The sequence below is a fragment of the Mesocricetus auratus genome, unplaced genomic scaffold, assembly GCF_017639785.1.
Source record: "Mesocricetus auratus isolate SY011 unplaced genomic scaffold, BCM_Maur_2.0 Super-Scaffold_100033, whole genome shotgun sequence".
Taxonomy (NCBI): Eukaryota; Metazoa; Chordata; class Mammalia; order Rodentia; family Cricetidae; genus Mesocricetus; species Mesocricetus auratus.
In genome coordinates, this window is record NW_024429213.1 from 11,550,603 (window position 1) to 11,573,799 (window position 23,197).

The following is a 23,197-nucleotide window of genomic DNA, read 5'->3' on the forward strand; positions in this document are numbered from 1 at the left end:
GATCGAAGAAGAGGCAGACTCCCTCGGTTAAGTACTGAGCTGAACTCAAGAAAGCCAGTAACAGAGAGGGAGGACTGATGACCAAAGGGATTAAGACTGGGCTGGTTTAACCCCCAGAATCAGCTGACCTGACAAAGGTTAACTCTTGAATCTCAGGCTGATGCCTGGGAATCCAGCATGGGACTGATCAAGACCCCCTGAATGTGAGTGTCAGTGAGGAGGCCTAGGTAATCTATTGAGCCTTGGGCAATAGATCAGTACCCATCCCGAGTACACACACGGACTTTGGACTCCCATCCAACAATGTGAGGTGCACTCTCACCCTGAACTCTTGGGGAAGGGTCTAGGCCCTGCCCTATATGAAATGACAGACTATGGACAGCCCCATGGAGGGCCTCACCCTCCTTGGGGAAATGAGGGGATAATAGGGGGGGTTGGGGGGAGGGCACGGGAGGAGGGGGGAGGGAAAGGGAGAGGGCCCTGGAACTGACTTGTGAAGCAACCTTGTTTCTTATCTAAATTTAAACTGAAAAATAAATTAAAAAACACCACTCTCATTCCAATAAATTTCCTAGAGACTGATTAGGTTTCAGATCAAAGCTTATAAAAAGATCAATACCCCTGACAGTGGGACAAGGATCTTTCCACAGTGCATGAGATGGCTTTTTGGAGCCTATTCCCTGTGGTAGGATGCCTCACTCAGTTTTGATGCATGGGGTGGGGAGGAGCTTGGTCTTGCCCCAACTTGGTATGCCAGACTTTGTTGATTCCCTATGGGAGGCCTTACCCTCTCTGAGGAGTGGATGAGGGGTGGGAAAGAGAGAGGTAGGTGGAGCAGGAGGAGAGGGAGGGGAAACTGTGGTTGGCATTTAAAATCAATAAAAAATTTTAAAAGCCGGGCATTGGTAGCATGTGCTACCAATTAGTAATTAGTAATTGATATGGGAGGGTCCAGCCCATTGTGGATGGTGCCAACCCTGGGAAGGTGGTTCTGGGGCGTATAAGAAAGTGAACTGAACAAGTTTTGAGGAGCAATTATGCAAGCAGCATTCCTCCATGCTTTGATTCTTGCCTCCAGGTTCCTGCTCTGAAACCTGATAGAATGACCTGAGAATTGTAAAATGAAATAAACACTTTCCTCCATTAAGGTGCTTTTGATCATTGTGTTTTTATCCAGCAATAGAAACTCTAAGAAAACTGGAACCCACCCCATACATACACAAATAAGTAAAAGCATAATAATACTGAAAAACAGTAGAATTAAGAGAAACAGATAAAACCACAGGAATACAAGGAAGAGTGTGGCTAATGCCCTATCACTATAAAAAGAGGCCAGAAAATTATTACGGACATTCAAGACACATGACATGTGTTTGTATGTGTACTGCAAACATGTGATGGCATTCTGGATGCGTTTAAATATGGAAAATCAAATAGCAAATACTGTCTGCCTTGGTGAAGCTCTGCCAAATCTCCTCCTGCCGGATGCTGCCTGACATGTCACCTTTGCTGGATTTCTCCGTCTTGCTTTCCCTAGGACTTCAAGGTTTACTGGTTTAAAAACATAGGTCACTTGCATACAAACCCTAGGCTCAAGGTCTCCTTTTCATAAACCAAACTTAAGACAAGGGATTCAGAAATCACATGACAAAGATAACTCATTACAGCTCTAAAGAGGGGCTGGAGAGATGGCACAGTGGTTAAGAGTACTAAGTATTCTTCTAGAGGACCCAGGTTCATTTCCCCGTACCCATATCACAGCTCACAATTCTAAAGAAGTGAGAAATGAATCAATACTTTTTAACATTCTCTGTTTATTAATTCTTGTCTGATACCATGCAGGGAATTGATTTCATGTGTAATTAGCAAACCAAGTCTTCTGAAAACAACTATTGTCTATCCTGACTCACAGTGAAATAAGGATGTGTTTTTCAAAGAGTGTCTTTCCTGAGCATCCAAACAAGAAACATCCTATTACTGGTATGATAAATTACTTAGAAAATGGAGATGGGGATAGAATAAGTACAGTGATGGGTAGAAAAATGCCATTTCTTTAAGAAATAACAAAGGACAAAATACTTGGCTTTAAAAAATGGTTGCTATGACAAATGGAAGAATAGCCTGACTTGATGGAAAGAAATTGAGCATTTATGCAAAAAATCAAGATGCTTTAAAGAGAACACATTGCCCTTGAAAATATCTTTCAAGGCACTTCTGCCATCACTGTGTACCAGCAGTTTTTTGCAGATATATAAAACACAAGTATATTTCTGAAATGTCTCTGAATTCAATTTGTATAGTGTGGGTTATTTTCATTATGGCAAGGAAGGAGAATATGAATAGCAAAGGTTTTCAGTACTTAATTTCCACTTTTTAATTTTAAAGAAGATAATTATGCAGATTCATATATCCATAGAGGAGACATTACCAAAACACTTTCAGGAGTTTTCCTGGTTTTTGGTACAAGCCAGGCTGCCATTTAATGGAAACTCACTGAAAATTAATAAGTGACTTAAAAGTGCTTTTTGAAAAAAATCTTATAAGCTTCTGGAAAACTAATTGATAATTAATTGTAGATTCTATAACAGGAAGATGAGATGTTTATCTTTGAACAACAAAACCATGAGGTGTATGATCCTATTGATATCAAAAGATTATTTACTTGAAATTTAAAATCTGAAATGTGATATTTAATAATAAAATGTTACTTATTAGAAATAAAACGCTTACTTTCACAGGAATACACATTATGTTAAACATTTTCTTATGAACTGTCCACCATTGGAGGTGGGAGGAGGCAAATATTTTTCAGTTCCCACCCTTAAATCCAACATTCAGTCATGTTCTAGATTACATGGACTTCTTCATACTGTCTGTACAATCTACAGTATAAAGAGAATGGCAGTGTCCTGTCTATTAGTACCAATCACCTTCTGCTACCTAGAGGTTTGTCCTCAACATTAATTATCCCTATAGATATTACATTAAAAAATATAACCCTAAAATGAGCATGCATGGGAGAGATAAGGATGAAGATAGACTTAGATGTACATACATGTATAAGGAAGATAGTTTACTGTCTATTTCTGTATCTCATATATAACTTTAAAGTGGTCATATAAATTGTAAATAAAATAGTATACATATATCTCTACAGAGAGATACACACAAATATATACACATATAGATAAAAACCCATAGAAAAGCAGCAAACTTAGTTATGACTACAGTGACATTATTTCAAACAAGGAACAGTTCAACATATACATGTGCATTTATCAGTTCGATGCTTGACATGTCTCCAAATATCAGATCTTTGTATGCCTGTGCCTAGAATTGCCTTGATGGTAAGACAGTAAAAACACTTGAAGGAAAATTCTGTAAAATCAAATTTCATTTGAACTCCATAAATCTATTCATTAAAATTATTAAGTTCTTGGTAGAACTTTTTCATTATTCTGTGGGACTCATTAACAGTTTGAGTTCTATTAAGGAGCTAGCATTTTCTCACTGGGATATCTTATTTTTAATTACGTTCATATAGTTATCTATGTGTGGACATATGCACGTGGGTACTGGTGCCCAAGGTGGCCAGAGGTGTCAGATCCACCTGAAGCTAGAGTCGTTGTCAGTTGAGAGCCACTCAGCATGGATGCAGGGACTGGAACTCAGGTCCTTGGCACAAGTAGTATTCACTCACATCCTGGGTCATCTCTCCAGAGTCCCTCATGCTGAGATTGCTATTAATGCATTAAGAAGCTTTGTGAAAATTCTATCAGAATTAAAATAAAATGGTAACCAAGCTAGAAGTTCAGTCCAATATTTCTCTGGGTTCTTAGGGAGTTAAGTGAGTCCTCAGGCTTTTAAGAAGGCCAAACTAATTTCATTCTTAGAGGTAAAGTAATAAGATTTGGTGAAAAAACATACTTGCAGATTAAACATTTAAAGAGTATTAAAACAGCATTATTATTTGCACTTATTGACCTCCCTGACTTCCAGGTTGAATGTATTATTCCTGAAATTGCATTAAATTCATTTGAACCAAATGTTTACCTTATTTGCTTTTCTCTAATCTTTCTCCTTCCTTCACTTCCACCAGGACTCAAATGAAACAATGAGCCTCCACATAAAGGTAGAAGGCAGTTTCTTAGCTGGGGTGTATGGGTTATTGATGTTACTAAGTTCAGACCTGCTTAGTGGCATATTTCAGAGGAATTAGGCATGCAGAACAAAACAATACATTTGCACTTTAGTTTTTCAGTCATCACACCAGAGAAGATCAACTTAAAGAACTTTTTGTCAGCTTGCAATGTTTGATAAAAGTCATAGTAACTTTGGGTAATGGCATACAACTGACAGGTCAGAATGATTAGTAAATGCCAAGCTGGAGTAATGGGTTTTTTTGCTGTTCCATTTTACTGATGGGGGTGGTAACGGCATGAGTGCATTTTCAAAAGGGTAATCAAAATAGCTATAACTATTAAAAATTATCTCTTGTGGGATGTTTCCAGGCATGGCATGGCTACTGTTGCACTCACAAACTGTAGATAACTTTGATTATCATAAGGAGACCTGCACTATATTGGAACCATTCATTTTCTATGGTGCATGTGGGGAGGGGTTCACAAAGCCTTACCCATCCCTGAGAATTAATAAACCACAAACGGTTGCTAGAGGAAGAGCTCATGAGGCCACCCATTTTCCAGAATACATAGTCTGAAGGCTGCTGGGGTAGGAGGTGAATTCACAAGCATATGTATCAGCTTCCTTAATCTTTACAACAGTGCTACGAGGAATAATGTTATCATTGTTGCTTTGTTGATGAAGAATCTAAATTTAAAAATTTGGGAGCAGTAGTAGGTAGTTCTTTTATCAGTGGAGCAAAATTACCTGAGATGAAAAAATTAAAAGTAAAAGGGTTATCATTCAGTGGATGCTTGGTTCTGTTTTGGAGATTGTAGAAAAATATAATGACGGGAGGATGTAGTAAGGGATGCTTATACACCTCACAGTGGTAAGAAAGCAGTATCCAATAACCCCTTTAAGGGCCATGCTTTCAGTGACTTAAAACTATGCGCCATATTCCACCTCTTAAAGATTCCACCCCTTCCCATTGGGACAATGTCTACAATGTCTTCAACACATTAACCTTTGGGAAACACACTAGATCTGTCAGGTTTGATTGTATGATGTCAGTCTATGGATTTATGTGTTTGAAAACTTGACCCCCAGATTATGGCATTGCTCTGACAGTGTGTAGATGCTTTCTAGGCACAAGGCTTAGCAGTTGACTGTAGGGTTGCACAGGTGGAAGTTGAGAGCTCTGCTTCTAATCTGTTTTTTCTGCTTTCTGGACTGCTGAAGTGCCATATTCCAGCTATCATCCTTACCTCATCGTGATGGATGACATTCTCTGAACTGGAAGCCAAGTTAAGTCTCCCCGACTGCTTGCTGCCTCACTTTCTTGTACAATTACAGCCATGTAAAAGTAACTAACACTGTAGCAAATTGCTCAAAGGCATAATTAGACATTTCAGACTTGGGGAGTCCTTCTTATTAGCTACTAACCTTGCTGTTAAAAATGAATGTTCTCATCTCATTAGCATCCTATTATTTGCTCATTTCCATCCTCTTCCCTGGCCAAATGGTATAGTGCCAAAGACATTTTCAAATGTTTGGGCTACTTCTGGAAAGTCAGAAAGCCCCTGATCAATATCTGTCTCCAGTGCTACTGTCAAATTTCCAACCAAAAGTACTGCAAACAAATAGAAAGCAGTCAAAAAGGGCAAAGCAAAAACAAACAAAAACACCCATTACCTTATTCTCTTGTCTTCCACTTTTTTCAAGTATTCATCTCTCTTTAGGACTCCCAGGATCATTTCCTTCTCATGATCCAATAAAAATGACAGGTTGATGAACTCTGAGTTCTTAGACATGGTACTGCAGGAGCAGCTCTGGATGGCAGCAGTTGAATCTTCCAGAAGGCAAATGGGTAATTACGATTGTTAAGATTCCCCCCTGGCCAACCTGGAGTTGTAGCTGTTCAGTTAAAAGGATTTTTTATAAGGTCTCCACAGATTTGCTGACGAGTGCAGGGTGTTCTTTCAGGTTACAGAGAAAGTGTGTTCTACTGAGATTACAGTTCATGAAAGTCATTATTGTTTGCACTGAAAAAAAAAAACAGTTCTCTAAAGCCTTTGCTGTGGAACCCAGTCAGTAGCTTCGACTCACTAATGATGCTGAACTTTGATCTCTCAAAAAGCTTCAGAACAGGAATCAATTCCTCTGGGCCAAGAATTTAGAAAACCCTGAAAAAGGGGAAAAAACAAAGGTGAGAAAAATTAATTAGGTCATATCACATATAGAACTCAGTCAATCATTTAATTTTTGAAATATTGGTGTTCTAGCTCAAGCACAACTATCAAATTAATAAAAAGTACATGATGTGTGTGTGTGCACACACATTTGTTTGTGTGTATGTGTGCGTGTGTGTGTATTTAGTACTAGTCATCGTTCTAAGTAATCACTGTAAGTGTTGGAACACATCCCCTCCAGGGATAGGGGACAACCATGCTGAAGAAGAGATGCATTTAAATTACTATTCACAACATCAGAAGGTCACCAGGCCCTAGATATCATGTCCTTAACTTTAGTTTTGTACCTGGATTCTCTTTTCATCACCCCTTAAGAATGGTAATTCTTACAGTTGTTTTCCAGATTAGGGAACTGCTGGAAGTACTGTTCCTCAGGGTCCCTTCATACTTATGAACTACAAGCTACATAGTTTCCTTGGTGCTTGCAGGGCTTCCAGGTATAACTAAATTCAAAGGCTGATACGGCACAGCTATCTGCCCATGGTATCAAACTGACCTAAAAGATGTTAGTTGATTCAAAAGAAAGGATCTTTTTCAGAGCCTCTGTAACTTTTGAAAGCCACTAATGTGTTTGTTGCATTCAGTGTGTACCAACGAGAGCATTGCTGTAATGACTCCAAATTGAAATGATTCTTACAAAGAAGTAGCTCCATTTGAGGAAATGTCCTAGGTCCCTCCAGACTGCATTTACTCAAGTCCTTTTGCCAATCTGCACAGACCATTAAGTTAGACTGTGGGGATTAGAAACGAAGAGGAAGCAGCAAGGGCAAGGACAAGTGAGACTCTATAGAAAACACAATCCTTGGCATTTTCTAACAGTGCCAAGTGCTGTCTCCCCAGATAAAGTACCTAATTTGCTTTTCCATCCTTGTGTGTCTCGTCTGTTTTTAAGCTGAAATGGGGGAAAAACTGGAAATTCAGTGCCTGAATAGATCATGCAGGTTCACTTGTAACATACTTTGTACTTAAAATGTCAGATTTCATGTGTCCTAGACACATATTTTACAGAATACATTTTTAAAACATTCAAGGGGTTGGGAATGCTTGAATTCAATTAATAGTCATGCATGTCTTGGACTGCAGATAGAAGTCTGCACTCTCAAAATCCATGAGTTTGTCCTGCGAGTGAATCAAGGAAGGGAAGGTGTTTGCTACCAAGCCTGATGATCTGAGTTTAATCCCTGTGAACAACATGGTGGGAGAAGAGAACTAACTCTTTTGAGTTGACCTCTGACCTCTACATGTACAAACTGTAAGCATCCACCCACTTATTCAGTGAATATATACATGTAAAAATTGAGAAAGGAAAGGTAGTAAACCATGAAAGCAACTGAAAGAGGGGAATTTGAAGAATTTAACAGAAACAAAATTAAATCAACACAATGCAATAAACAGTATGATCCTTTTGCCCGTAGGTGGGCTAATAGGTTAATATATTAGTGCCTGGGTTGGTGTATAAAATGGTGACCAAAAAGATCCTAAGGAGTCAAAAGTCCATTGAGAAAGTCAGGTTATTTCCTCTAGAAGACAGGACTGAACTGTGATTCTAATTTAGCAAGATAGAATCTTACTGAAGATCCTTGAGAAATACAGGGTAGAAGAAAGAATATGGTGATCCTGGGCATAGATAAGGGAGAAAGAACCACCTGACCTTCAAGCAAAAATAATTTGCTACCTGAAACATATGTTCCATACTCAGTGATGGGACATCTGTACAGGAAAAATTCATATCACTAGTCACTAAAATCATACAGCTACTCCCTTGCTCGAATTTCCTTTTCTTCTAGGTCCTTCTTAGATTAGGTTATCTTCCCAAAGAGTTCTTCCTTCAGGAGTGAAAGTTCTAGTCCTGTCTGTGGCGCCCTCTGTGCTTAGTTTAGTTTAAAACCGTATTTCATCCACTTGTTCAATGTGTGCTGGCTAAATTGCATTTCTGAGCATTTGCACTGAGGACAAAACTGGACTGCAATTAGTTTACCTAACTATGTACCAATTTATGAAACCCCTCTTCAGCTAGACTGTAGCTCTACTTTAAGAATCCTTTACCACCAATACCTTTAACAAAGCAGAAAGAAAATGAGAAAATGAGCTAACTATTCTGATCCTATTGGTTAAACACACTCTGAACACTAGTCAGATTAGGAGGGATAAATTCATTTTTACTTTATTCTTACTTTCTTATGTAAAGAGAGCTGTGGCTTTACACACTTCAAATATGTATTTCTCCCAGTGTAGTTAATAACCTTGATGAACTGGGCTAAACTCTTCTGCTTGGAACATGGTCATTTTGGACATGTTATTAACTCCAGTGGTCATCAAAAATGTTACATCAATAATTATCAGAGCTTCCACACACAAAAAATCAAATAATTACCAGAGCTTCAAATAGACACATGAGGGTTTTTTGTTTTTGTTTGTTTGTTTGTTTTTAGTATCTGTTTTAGACAACACGCAGTAGAAATAACAAGGGCTAATAATGACTAGATAAAAAATAGTCATGTCTGAGTAGATCTCACTACTATTTTGTTTAAAAACAATCCCCCCATTGCGTGTGTGTGTGTGTGTGTGTGTGTGTGTGTGTGTGTGTGTGTGTGTGTATGCCATGTATGTGTGGGTGTCCTTGGAAGCCACACGAGGGTGTTGTATCCCTTGGAGTTGGGACAGATGCTTGTGAGTTTCCCTATTTGGCCTATTTGGGTGCTCAGAAAAAAGCTTGGAAGAGCAGAAGTTTTCCTTAACCTCTGAGTCATCTCTCCAGCTCCATTGGTAATTATTTAACTTGATGCTCTAAAACAGAATGTTTATGAATGATCTCTTAGTATGAAATTAATAAAAAATAAAACCATCTCCTCTTTGCTTGCTTCTGTGTGACAGCATAAGAGTCAGACAGATTTTAAACATGCTTAGATGTTTAGAACCCAAGCAAATATCATACTACAGTTTACATATGAGGACTTTCATATACTTATGGTGATTGTACAGGCAACTCTAACCGGAGTACCACAAAACTCACACACAAGACTTGGACAAAAAGAAAACTAGCAAAGAGATAATCATGAGGTCGGGAGCACAGAAGCAGCTCTTTCTTTATAAAGGGCAGGTAGGCAGATGCTGTGAAGTGCAGGCATTGTTTTCAGTAGAGAAGCCTTCCCTTATAGACAAATCTATGTGTCACATCATCAATAAGCAGAACAACTCAGATTTCTTTTTTTTATTTTACAGTAGTATTATTATCTCAAACAACTGTGACATTAACTTAAAAAAACTGGGCCTTATTGTGTGTGGCCCAAGAAGGTCTCCTGCTTGAGCTTTGTCATCATTTCTTGGCATCTATGGCTGAGATTAACTGTTATATAAACCTTTGAAGGACTCAGAAAGTATCTCAAAATAGAAGCAAAAGAAGGAAGCTATAAATCACTTTAAGATTTTGTTCAAGAAGAATTCAGGTGACACCACCAGCAATAGGGATGTTGGATGTGCTGATTTGGGTTTCACAAATATTAGAAACTATGATATGTTCCCACACCAGTCCATCACAGCTTTCTGTCCCTATTTTTGTTCTTTCAAATGTGATTCTCCACAAACAGAAATTTTTACAATTATCACTCTCATTCTGAAAACAATCATTAGTGCTCCCGCATACTTGCCTCACACTCAAGCCATATAATAACTCAGGGTCATTCCACTTAGGTAGATGGTCATTTATTTATCACAGACTCATTTCACACAGATGTGTAAATTTTTCCTGCTGACAGGTTGGTGGTCTTTATCTGATAGTTCTTTGGCTGTTAATAATTATGCTGCATTTCCCAATTTTTGCATTGGCAGTTGACACAAGTTCTGAAATAGAGTCAGTAACAGTCCCTTAGCAACTAACTCAAGATAACTGTTAAACTTTTGCTCTTAAGTCAGCATTTCTGAGTTCATGTCTGACCACATGTATGGGCACTCTCCTGAGACCTTAAGAACACTTCTGAGCCATGTACTTGCTCTCCTTGTTCAAGCTTTCATATTTTTTTGGTGCTAGGAATAGAAAGATGTAGCACTGGGCCCTGCCCATACTAGTTAAATGTTCTGTTAGTCTGATATACATCCTAAACCTCATTCCCTTTACTTTAAGAAGTCTAAATTGTATAATATGATTTGCAAACCTTTTGCACATGGTCCTTGACTACCCCCTCCTCATGTATCTATTTTATAGTCACATTCAACATTTTATTCTTCTAAAGAAGCCATAAATTTTTATCTTTTTACTTTTTGATGAGTCAAAGACATGAAAGTAGAAGTAGGACTGTTGAGAAAAGGAAGGGGATCAGTGGTAGTGGGAAGGGGACAAGAAAGGGTAATGGGTGACAAATATGACAGCGAATTACATGGAAGAAAATGTCATAATTAAATTCATTATTGTATAAAATTAATATATGTTAATAGAAATGTGAGAAGGAAGTCATGACATCCCTTGGCTTCAGCTCTTCCTACTTGCCTGCTTAGGAGTATTTAAACTAGTATTTTCCAAAGATACCCCACTGTAATCCCCAGAACCCATGAATACATTAACATATACAGCAAAAAGTATTTGCAGATGGGATTAAATGAAAGGGTCTGAGGTGTAAAAATTTGTGTAGATGTTGTAGTAGACTCTTCATAGTCTCTAGCATCATCACAAAGGGGTTAATATCTGGATGTGATGATGTATACCTGTAACTACAGCCTTAAATATGCCGAAGCAAGTGGGTCACAAATTCAAGGCCAGCCTGCACAATTTAGTAAGAATCTCAAAATGTAATGAAATTCATTACCTTCTATGTAAAATTTCAAACTAATGAAATACATTTTTAAAATAATCATACTGGGACTATTCATATAGTCAACTACATAAGACACTAGAAAATATCAGCTGGGTAGACAAAGATTAATTTTATATGCAAAGCTCTTGGTTTCATCATTAGTATCACCATTTCTTGAGTCAGAAAATTAGTTGTGACATGACAGAAGTTGTAGTGACAGGGCTTTGAATAACTTCATGAATGAGAAGAAAGATACAAAGTTTTGGGAAAATTCCCAAAAGAAACACTGGATTATATGCTATTTCATCATGATAAAGGACATTGTCTATGTGAGATGCATTGCAGTGCTACTGGGTTTACAGTGGGGTGTACCACTAAAACTATTGCGTATGTCATTATGGTACACCCACACTGACCTTAGCATGAATGGGCCATCACTTTTACCTGGTATTCTAAAACCCTAAAGAAATGCTTCTGGAAGTTCCCCCTCTTGCCTCACTTCATGTGAATTAGCTCAACAGAAAACTAGTGCATTTGCCGAAAGGAAAATTCATAACTAGATCTGGTAACAAACACCTATATTTCCAGGTACCAGGAAGGCTGTGACAGGAGGATCACAAACTTAAGACCTACCTTGGCAACTTGGTAAGATTCCCTTAAAATAAAATTACAGTATAGTTTGATCAGACTGTTTCCCTTCACTCAAGATTTCCTGGATTCTTCCCCCACCCAATTTCATATTCTTTCTCTTTCTTAAAATTACAAACACAAAGCACAAACAAATAAACACTGAGTCCCTTTTGTATTGGCCACATGAAGCCTGCCCTGGTGTGTCACTGAAAATCCCAGTGTCATTCCACTGAAGAAAACTAATTTTCTGTCTTCCAGTAGCCATCGATTGCAAATAGCTTCTTTGTTAGGAATAGAACTTTGATTCCACTTCTGCTTCTCTGTGATGAGATTTTTGTCTGGCTTGAACATGTACTAGTCTTGTGCACGCTGTCCTAATCTGTGGATTCTCATGTACATCAGCCCTGTGGTATTATAAAATGCTCCTTCTTTGGAGAGGGTAAAGCAGATGATCAAAATATATTATATGAAAATATTTTAAAATAAATATATTAAGTAAAAAGTGAGAGCTGGGAGGTTAATTTGGTGGTAGAGGAATTACAGCAGATACGTGGTCTTACATTCACTTCCCAGAAGTGAATAAAAACTAACCAAACCAAACTAAACCAAACAAACAAAAACCACGAAGGTGAGGTGTAAATCTAAGAAGACAAGAAGAAGTTGAAATCTGGAGAGAAAACTTGCCTAAAAGGAATACTTCCATGCTTGCTGTTTCACTTAACTCTGTGGTAGTGTAAAATACCTTTACACTCATGAGACCACCAAAGATGGGCATCTGGGACATTTTCCCCAGTGTCAGCACTTAATAAATCTGCTTATTCCACCAACCTCATTGTCCTGGCCTTCTCGTAAGAACACAAACCTTCAGTGCTAGTAACACCAATACAACCTGCAGTTAACAAAGCAGTGATCCAAATTTACATTAGCTCGAAATCTAATGTATACACTTGCTTCTTAACAATTTAGTTATCTGTTGATCAGCAACCAAGTACCCCAAAATTTAGTGACTTAAAACAAAATAAATATCAATAAGTTTTAGTTTTGTGTGTTGAGTGAGTTTGATTGGAGGCTACACAGTTGTATCTCTCTCAAGGTTTTTTGTCGATAGCAACTAGGATTACAGTCATTTGAAATATTTTCAGATTTAGGATGAGCCGTTCTTGCCATTCTTTTAGCTCTTGATTTGAATAGAGAAGATGAATTTGCATCATGATTATCCAATTATTGTTATTACTGAATCAATATAAATGCACACTTGTAATTGTACAAAGGAAAGTTAGCAAGGATACATCAATTCTTAAGAGGTATTAGTTCTCACACAGAGTTGCACAAATCAGTGAAAAGGCAGTTCAATTATAAGAAATAGAGATTATTTGAACTCTATCAGCCAACAATATTTTGCACATGGGAAACTAGTTCTATAATTCATGAACTCATGAAAGGGTAATATCAAGAGCCAATGCTATTTCTCAACACAGGCCCTGACAGGCAAAACTATAGGCTTCATACACTTGTATATGCCCCATTATTTGTAATAAAGATTTATAATCCTTTCTGAAAACAGCTGAAGCTTAGATGGTGAGTGAATGACAGACTCTCTACCATGATAATACATGTTCTAATGGCAAGGAGAGGGCAGAAGTTCATAAACGATCACCAAGTGACTTCCAATCTACAAAGCATGCAGTAATGGATATTTAGAAGAAAGGATGGCTTTGATTTGGCTTTCTCAGATTTGTCTTAAATTCTACTCTAAGAATGAATAAGCTGTACGTTTTTGTGTCTTTGTTTATTAATATTTAAAATGAAAACATTAATGTTTATAGTATGGATTTGGTGTCTATATTGAAATCAATTATTAATAGAATTGCTTAGCACATGCTCAAAAACATTTAGGCCTTACTAAAGCCAAACAATGTACCATTTAGAAAGATCCATCAAAAGCATATCTCCATTTCCTTTGATTTCAAAACACCTAGAGCATCTCTGGCTTCCTACACTTTCTATGAAGATATTTTAGCAACCTCTTAGAAACAGTTTCTTATTAATAATAAAAATTTAACACTACCAAGATATTTTTTGGAATATATGAAACAACGTTGGATGGTTCAGAATACAATGTGAACAAAACTCAAGCATAATAGTAATTATGCAGCTGGGCAAGGTAGTACATGGCTTTTAAACCCAGAACTCGGAAGACAGGTAGTTGCATCACTAAGTTTGAAGGCATCCTGGTCTACATAATGAGGTCCAGGATAGCCAAAGCTACTTAGCCAGATCCCATCTCAAAATAAGATAAAACAAAAAGGCAATTATATACTGCATATCTGCCCAATTGTGTTAAAATGCATATACATGTAGGTAACTTCTATAAAAGAATAAATAGTATGAACTAAGCCAAAACACTAAGTCTTAGTGTAGATGGTTGCATCATAAATGTTTTATGTTAAGAATTTTTTATTTAACTTTTTTCTTTGGTGACTCTACTTCCTCTATTGTGTCTGTAATGCCTGAGATTCTCTTCCTCTCTTGAATTCAAGGAATCTGGGCAGTGGTGGCACACACCTTTAATCCCAGCACTTGGGAAGCAGAGACAGGTGGATCTCTGTGAGTTCAGTTCCAGCCTGGTTTACAAGAGCTAGTTTCAGGACAGGCTCCAAAGCTAAACAGGGAAACCCTGTCTCGAAAAATAAAACAAACAAAAAAGAAAGAAAGAATGGAAGAAAGAAAGACAGAAAGAAAGGGAAAACATCAAGGAAATCCGGAACACTATGGAAAGACCAAATATAAGAAACAGAGGAATAGAAGGAGATGAAACTCAGTTCAAAAATCCAGAAAATATATTTAACAGAATGATAGAAGAAAAATTCCCCAAACTAAAGAAGGATATATGTCTATAAAGGTACAAGAATCTTACAGAACACCAAAGAGGTTGGATCAAAAAAGAGAAATATCCTTGCCACATAATAATCAAAACACTAAACATACAGAACAAACAAAGAGTACTAAAAGTGGCCAGGAAAAAGGCCTGTAAGGAGAAGCTTTTTCCTTGAGAGAAGCCTTCTTGCCAGCCTGGTTCGGGGAAGTTTCCGGGCTTCCTACCCCATGGCGTTACATCTCGACTCTCCGTGTTTTCTCCTTCCCAGAGTCCTCCTGGACAACTAGTCCCACCTATCTAGATTTCTATTGGCCAGACAGTGCTTTATTGACATAATCACAGGACTTCCCACATCATCATCTCCTCTTTTCTGTCTAAACAAAAAGAAAAGTCTTAACTTTAACATAGTCAAATTATATATAAAAGAACAGTTATCAAGTAAGAACACAGTTACAATATTTTGTCAACATTTAGCAAGATTTAAAGAAAATATCATCTATCTCATTCTTGTGAGTCCAAAGTCCTATAGGTAGCTTATCTTTTATCAAAACTAAGGAAAACTATAACGATAACTATCTGTCTTCAACTCCATCAAAGACCACAGAAGGATAATATATAAACACTAGGATTGACAGAGACATCTTACTGCCTAGACAGCCACCCGAAATTCCTCTGTAACGTTGGGGAATCCATCTTCAGCTCATAGGCCACAATATGTCCAGAAGATTTCTCAGCAAAGCAGGAAATTTCAAAACTGTCCATCTGTATTGGCAGTCTGTCAGTCATTTCTCTGTGTCCTGCGAAAAGTCTCGTAGACTCTTCCATTAAGCAGGAACCCTGTCTGAGTTCAGCAGTCACTTTCCTGTGGGTCCTGCATATCCAGTTTATACAGCAACAGTCAAAAAATCTAGGCAAGAGCAGTTTCTTGCCCAAATGGCTAATCTTGCCATGTTGAAAGCAAACTCCATAATGAGTTTCTTCTATGCCTATCTTCCTCTCAGACGCAATTGATGCTGCTAGGAGTAGACATTTCTCATTGTCAAGAAAAACCCTAAACCATTTTAAATGCCATTTTCTGAAGGTCTTTGAAAGGTTTGAAGACTATCTGTCTCAAATACATCTCTATATATCTAGAAAACCTAACTTACCTAACTATAAGTTCTGACTACTATAAGTAACTATCTATAATCTGTGTTTAATTACGCATTACATTTTAAAAGATCAGTATAAGCACAATACTTAATCAAGAGGAGAAATATACATATCACAAAATTGACCTTGAATTTGTATCAATAAATGAAAAACAAACCCATACCATAATTCCCCTTTTTACCATTAAAAAGAGATTGGCTGTGATCACTAGCCAATTATAAACAACTCCATTTAAATGAAAACAAAGATTTATAAACAAGATGGGAATTAGGACGTCGCTCATTTTAAACTGCTTCGTGCTGGAAGGGGGCGCTGTTCATACCATGGGGATCATAACAAAACTTAGAAACCTATACAAGTCCTTATTTTCGTGGTCTGTAAAGCTCCATTATCTTAGCTGTTTCAGTTGTTGGAACACCTGGTCCACTGCTTTCGGGGGTCTTGGTTCATCAAACGACAGAAGCCTGGAAGGAATCCTCAGCTTTTCATTTTCTGTAGAAACATAAGCAAAATCTCCTTTCCCAAGTAACATATCCTTGTACTTAAATTTTGAAGTTAAGGCATTTTCAAAAGATAGAAGTTGGATTAATTTAGCAGTATTTATAATCAAGTGTACTTTAGCAGCTGTTCCTTCCTGAGCAATCAAAAAACTGGAAAACATAATAGCATACAGTATCCAGACTCTCTGTGTATTTTCCATCTTTACGTGTCTTATTTATTTATTATTATTACTATATTTTTTTACTTTGATTTATTTATTTTTCTCTGAGACAGGGTTTCTCTTTGGAAATCGCTTGCCTCTGCCTCTGGAGTAAATCCTACCAGCGTGTGCCACCACAACGCCGGCTTTTCTATTTATTTACCACTTTGACGTTTTATTTTTTCTCTCAATCTCTCATATATTTTCAAACACACTGTAAGCCTTTAGAGGTTTTGTTCATCCAAGTCTGACTTTACTGTAAAGCTTTATGTTTTTCTGGCCACGTGTCTTATCTGTAAAACCGTGGCTGTTTTAAACTGACGTTTCTTTCCAAGATGGCGGGTGTAAGTGTGACTCCAGTTACCGGCTTGGAGATGTGGTCACTGCCACTTCCAGTTGTACATACAACTTTTAAATCATTAGCAAAGCCTCTTAAAAGAACCTTGCTGGTTTTTTGTTTTGTTTTGTTTTTATGCTGAGTCAGGATGACTGCCTTAAGCACGCCTCGAGTCTCTGCTTGCTGCTAGCAAAATAGCTCACCTAAGAAAATGCTGCTACCAAAAATCTGTGCTTCTCCCCGTTCTTCTGTTCCTAAAATTCCTTTAAAGCTTTTGTCATTCTATGTGGAAATTCATCATCCCACTCCTGACATCATTTGTAATAAGAAGCTTTTTCCTTGAGAGAAGTGTTCCCGCCAGCCTGGTTCGGAGAAGTTTCCAGGCTTCCTACCCCATGGCGTTACATCGCGACTCTCTGTGTTTTCTCCATCCCAGAGTCCTCCTGGACTCCTAGTCCCACCTATCCAGATTCCTATTGGCCAGACAGTGCTTTATCGACATAATCACAGGACTTCCCACATCATCAAAGGCCAAGTAACATAAAAAGACAGACCTATTAGAATCAGACATGATTTCTTAATGGAGTCCCTAAAAACCAGATGTGGAGTGATGTCTTGCAGACTATAAGAGACCATGGATGCCAGCCCAGACTACTCTATCCAGCAAAGCTGTCAATCACTATATATGGAGAAAACAAGGTATTTCATGAGAAAGTCAAATTTAAACAATATGTACCCACAAACCGTGTCCTACAGAAGGTACTAGAAGGAAAATTCTAACCCACATGAAGTTAACTACCTTACAAAAAACAGGCAATAGATAATCTCACACCAGCAACCAAAAGAAGGTACACACACACACACACACACACATACTACACACTACACACTACACACTATCACCACCAACAGCATGATAACAGGAATTAACAATCGTAAGTCATTAATGACCCTTCATATCAGTGAACTCAATTTGTTAATTAAAAAGACATGGACTTCAGAATGGATATGAAAACAGGATCCATCCCTCTTCTGCATACAAAAAACACACGTCAAACTCAAGTCAGACATTACCTCAGAGTAAAGGGTTGGGAAAAAATTTTCCAATCATATGGACCTAAGAAACAAGCTTATGTAGTTATCATAATAAATAGACTTAAAACTAAAATTAATCAAAAGAAATGAAGAAGGTCATTTCATGCTCATCAAAGGAAAAATCCACTAAGATGATGTCTCAATTCTGAACATCCATGCCTCAAATGTAAGGGCAGTCACATTTGTAAAGCTTAAATCACACATTGAACCCCTCATATTTATAATAGGAGACTTCAACACTCCACTCTCACCAATAGACTGGTAGTCCAAACAGAAACAAATCAGAGAAATAATGGAAATAGGAAAAGTTATGATGCAAATAGACCTAACAGTTATCTACAGAACAAACACAAAAGAATATACCTTCTTCTTAGCACCTCATGGAACCTTCTCCAAAATTGACCATATATTTTACCACAAAGAAGTCTCAACAGATACAAAGAAATGTTGAAACAACCCCCTGTATCTTGTAAAACCATCATGGACCTAAGCTGGATTTCAACAACGACAGAAAAACAAAACAAAACAAAAAATCCAGAAAGCCTACAAACTCATGGAAGCTGAGCAACTCTCTACCAAATCACCACGGGGTCAAGGAAGAAATAGAAATTAAAGACTTCCTATAAGTCAATAAAAATGAATGCTCAACATACCCAAACTTATGGGACATAATGAACGCACAAGATTAACTAAAAAAACCCAGTAGCTCTCCTATATACAAATGATACATGGGCTGAGAAAGAAATCAGGGAACCAACACCCTTCACAACTCTAACCAAGTGAAGTAATTCTAAACAAGTGAAAGACCTGTATGACAAAAACTTCAAGTCTTTGAAGAAAGAAACTGGAGAAGATATCAGAAGATGGAACGATCTTTCATGCTCATCGATCTGCAGGATTAACTTAGTAAAAATGGCCAACTTACCAAAAGCAATCTACAGATTCAAGGCAATCCTATTAAAATCCCAACACAATTCTTTACAGATCCTGAAAGAACAACACACAACTTCATATGGATAGCCCAGGATAGCTAAAATGATGCTGTACAATAAAATAACTTACAGAGGTATCACAATCCCTGTTTTTAAACCCTACTACAGAGCTATAGTAATAAAAAACACATGGTATTGGCATAAAAATAGACAGGTGGATCAGTGGAATCAAATTGAGACCATGACATAAGCCCACACACCAAGGGACACCTGATTTTCAATGAAGAACACAAAATTATACAATGGAAAACAGAAAGCGTTTTCAACAAATGGTGCTGGCATAAATAGATGCTGCCATGTAGAAAAATGTAAATAGATCCATATCTATCATCCTATATAAAACTCAAGTCCAAATGGATCAATATAATCAGACGTTTTCCTGTTCTGCCCCACCCCACAGCCACATTTAAATAATCATTCAGAGGCTTAATATTAAAAATATTTTGCTTATAGCTTAGGTTTATTACTAACAAGCTCTTACATTTAAATTAATCCGTTTCTATTAATCTATGTATCACCATATGGCCATGGCTTTACCAGTCCTCTGGCATCTTGCTTTTTGGAAAGCTGGTTCCCAACTCCCTCTACTCTGCCCTTCTTTCTCTTTATAACTCCATTTGGCTTTCTCACCTAGCTTTATTCTGCCTGGCTATAAGACAATTTAGCTTTTATTATCAACCAATGACAGCAACATATATTCAAAGGATATGGAAGGTTTATCCTACAGCAGATCAAAGACCTCAACATGAATTCAGTTACACTGGACCTGATAGAAGAGAAAATGGGGAATAACCTTGAACACATTGGTCCAGGAGACAACTTCCTGAACAGAACACCAATAGCACAGACACTAAGATCAACACTTAATAAGAGACCTCATGAAACTGAAAAGTTTCTATAAGGCAAAGGACATTGCCAATAGGACAAAATAGTGGCCTACAGAATGAGAAAAGATCTTCACCAATCCCGTACCTGGCTGATTTCCAAAATATATAAATAACTCAAGAAACTAGAAATCAACAAATCAAATAATCCAATTTAAAAAATGTGGTACAGATCTAAAGAGAGAATTCTAACCAAAGTAGTCTCAAATGACTGAGAAACTCTTTAAATGTTCAAGATCCTTAGTCATCAGAGAAACAAAAATCAAAACAACTCTGAGATTCCATCGTAACAGCTGTCAGAATTGCTAAGATCAAAAAGAAGAGACAGTTAATGCTGGAAAAGATTTTGAACAAGGGAAACACTTCTACATTCCTTGTGCGAGTGCAAACTTGTACAGCCACTTTGGAAATTAGTATGGTGGCTTCTCAGAAAACTAGGAATCAACCTACCACAAGACACATCTATACCACTGGCATATACCCAAAGGATGCTCAATCATACCACAAGAAAACATCTTTATTTGTAATAGCCAGAACCTGGAAACAACCTAGATGTATCTCAACCTGAGGAATGGATAAAGAAAATGTGGTTATTTTATACAATGGAGTATTATTAAACTATTAAAAGCTATACATCATGAAATTAGAAGCCAAATAGATGGAACTAAAGAAAATCATCCTGAGAGAGGTAACAAAGACCAAGAAAGGAAAACATGGTATGTACTTACTTATACATAGATATTAGTTGTAAAATAAAGGATAACTATACTACAATCTACAGACCCAGAGAGGGTTCAAGGGAGGATGCCCAGATCTCCCTGGGAAGGGGAAATAGAAGAGATTTCATGAGCAACATTGGACTGGTTGGGATGGGAACATGAGATGTCAAATTGGGGATGCGGGGATGATGGAGGTGGAGAGTACTGAAAGAGACTACTAGAAAAGGGGGTCATTTTGGGATCAGACAAAACACTGGTGCAAGGGTATCTCTCAGGAATCTACAATGATGACCCCAACTAAGACTTCTAGCAATAGTGGATATGTAGCCTGAACTGGTCATGTTCTGTGACCAGGTAAAACTTGCAGTGGAGGGAGTGGGATACCAACCAAGTCATATAATCTTTGACCTACATTCTGCCCTGTCTGTGGGATGTGCTGGAGTAAGGGTGGCCTAGAGATTGAGGGGATGGCCAGCCAATGGCTGGGCTAGCCTAAAACCCATGCCAGGAGAGTAAGCCAATCCCTGAAACTGCCTGTACAACCAGGACCCACAGATTGAATGACCCAGAGACCTAAGGTAGAACCAAACATAATTGTAGGGAAAAATGGCAATGTAATGATACCTAACAATATTCTGTTATACTCATATACTGGTGCCTAGGCCAATTGTTATCGAGATTTCATCTAGCAACTGATAAAAACAGATGCAAATTCACAAATAAACACTAAGCAGTGATGGGGAAGTCTTGTGTATATGTCAATAAAACACTGTTGGCCAATAGGAAAGCAAGATAGGTGGGTCTAGGAGTTAAGGAGGATTCTGGGAAAGAGAGACACAGAGAGTCACGCTGTAGCCTCCAGAGGAGTAAGAGGTCCGGACCCTTTCTCCAGTAAGAGAAATACTTAGATTAACAATTGTGGGTTAAATACTTAAGTCAGAGATAGCCAGTAAGAAACAAGCAAACAGCCAACAGCTTCATAATTAATATAGTGTCCTGCGTGTTATTTGGGGACTGCAATGGTGGCAAGGCCCAGGTGGATGACAAGGAAAAAAACTACACTCTACAAATGGTTGTTAGGAATGGGATTGAATTTCCACGTAGAATGACAAGAGGTTAAAAGGAATTTTAGAAATAAAAGAACAGAGAGAAGCACAGCTTCTTGGTAGAAGCATTTTTCTCAGATGGACTCTTTTGCTAGAGATAAGCAGAGACTCACATGACTCACTTAAGGGAGTCTTCTTGACTCAGTATAAGCAAAACAAAAAAACAGCAAGTTTCTTTTAAGAGGCTCTGTTAACAATTGAATGGTGTGCACGAGCATTGGGCAGTGGCAGTGACCACATCTCCAAGCCGGCACCATGCTTCTGGATGTCAGCATAGACTGAGGCCATGAGCTAGAGTCACACTTATGCCCACCATGTTGGAAAGCCAGCGACTGTTTCCGCTTTAATTTCAACAATGTTCTTTAGCCTGTATAAGACACATGACCAGAAAAACATAAAGTTTTACAGTAAAGTCAGATTCAGATGAATAAAAATATAGATAGACTTGGGAGAGTAAAAGACACAAGATGTTGAAAAAAATAAAACTAAAGTAGCTGCGTGTGATGTCACATGCCTTTAATCCTAACACTGGGGAGTAAAACATAAACAAAGAGAGTAGCTGGGTATAGTGGCACATGCCTTTAATCCCAGCACTCCAGAGACAGAGGCAGGTAGATTTCCAAAGAGGTACCCTGTCTCAGAGAAAAAAATAAATAAAAGTAAAAGAAATAGAGTAATATAAGCCACGTAAAGATTGAAAATACACAGAAAGTATGGAGACTGTATGCTATTGTGTTTTTTTAGTTGCTCAGTGACTAAGGAAGGAACAACTGCTAAAATATACTTGATTATAAATGCTGCCGAATTAATTCAACTTATGTATTTCAAAAATACTTTGACCTCTAACTTTAAATATAAGGACCGTTTATTGGGAAAAGAATTTTTGTTTATGTTTCCACAGAAAATGGGAAGCTGTGGATTACTTCCAGGCTTCTGCGGTTTGATGAACCGAGACCCCCCCCCCGGAGGCAGTGTCCTAAGTGATTCAACATCTAAAACAACTAAGATGATGCAACCTTACAAAAACAAGGACTTCACCAGGTTTCTGAGTTTTGTCATGATCCCCAACGTATGGACAGCGCCCCTACCAGCAGGAAGCAGTTTGGAATGAGCTACATCCAAATTCCCATATTGTTTATGAATCCTTGTTTTCATTTGAATGGGGTTGCTTATAATTGGTTAATTATCATAACCAATCTCTTTTTAATGGTAAAAGGGGTATTATGGTATGGAAATGAATACTTGGTATGGGTATGGTTTTTCATTTATTGATACAAATTCAAGGTCAATTTTGTGATATGTATATTTCTCCTCTTGATTAAGTATTGTATTGATCTTTTAAAAAATAATACATAATTAAATACAGATTATGGATAGTTAATTATAATAGTCAGAACTTATAGTTAGGTAAGTTATGTTTTCTAGATATACAGAGATATATTTGAGATAGATAGATAGTCTTCAAACCTTTCAAAGACCTTCAGAAAATGGCATTTAAAATGGGTTAGGGTTTTTCTTCACAATGAGAAATGTCTGCCCCTGG

The 23,197-nt window shown here is 37.6% G+C and overlaps 1 protein-coding gene across 3 annotated transcripts in view; it reads right to left on the minus strand.

Moving 5' to 3' along the window:
- Sytl5 (synaptotagmin like 5) overlaps window positions 1-23,197 on the minus strand; it is a 288,981-nt gene that overhangs the window by 107,705 nt on the left and 158,079 nt on the right. For all 3 annotated transcript variants that reach the window (XM_040733700.1, XM_040733701.1, XM_040733698.1), the window contains exon 2: window positions 5,818-6,308. In XM_040733700.1, the coding sequence (XP_040589634.1) occupies window positions 5,818-5,936 (119 nt within the window). In that variant the 5' untranslated portion in view covers window positions 5,937-6,308. The remainder of the gene's footprint in view (window positions 1-5,817; window positions 6,309-23,197) is intronic.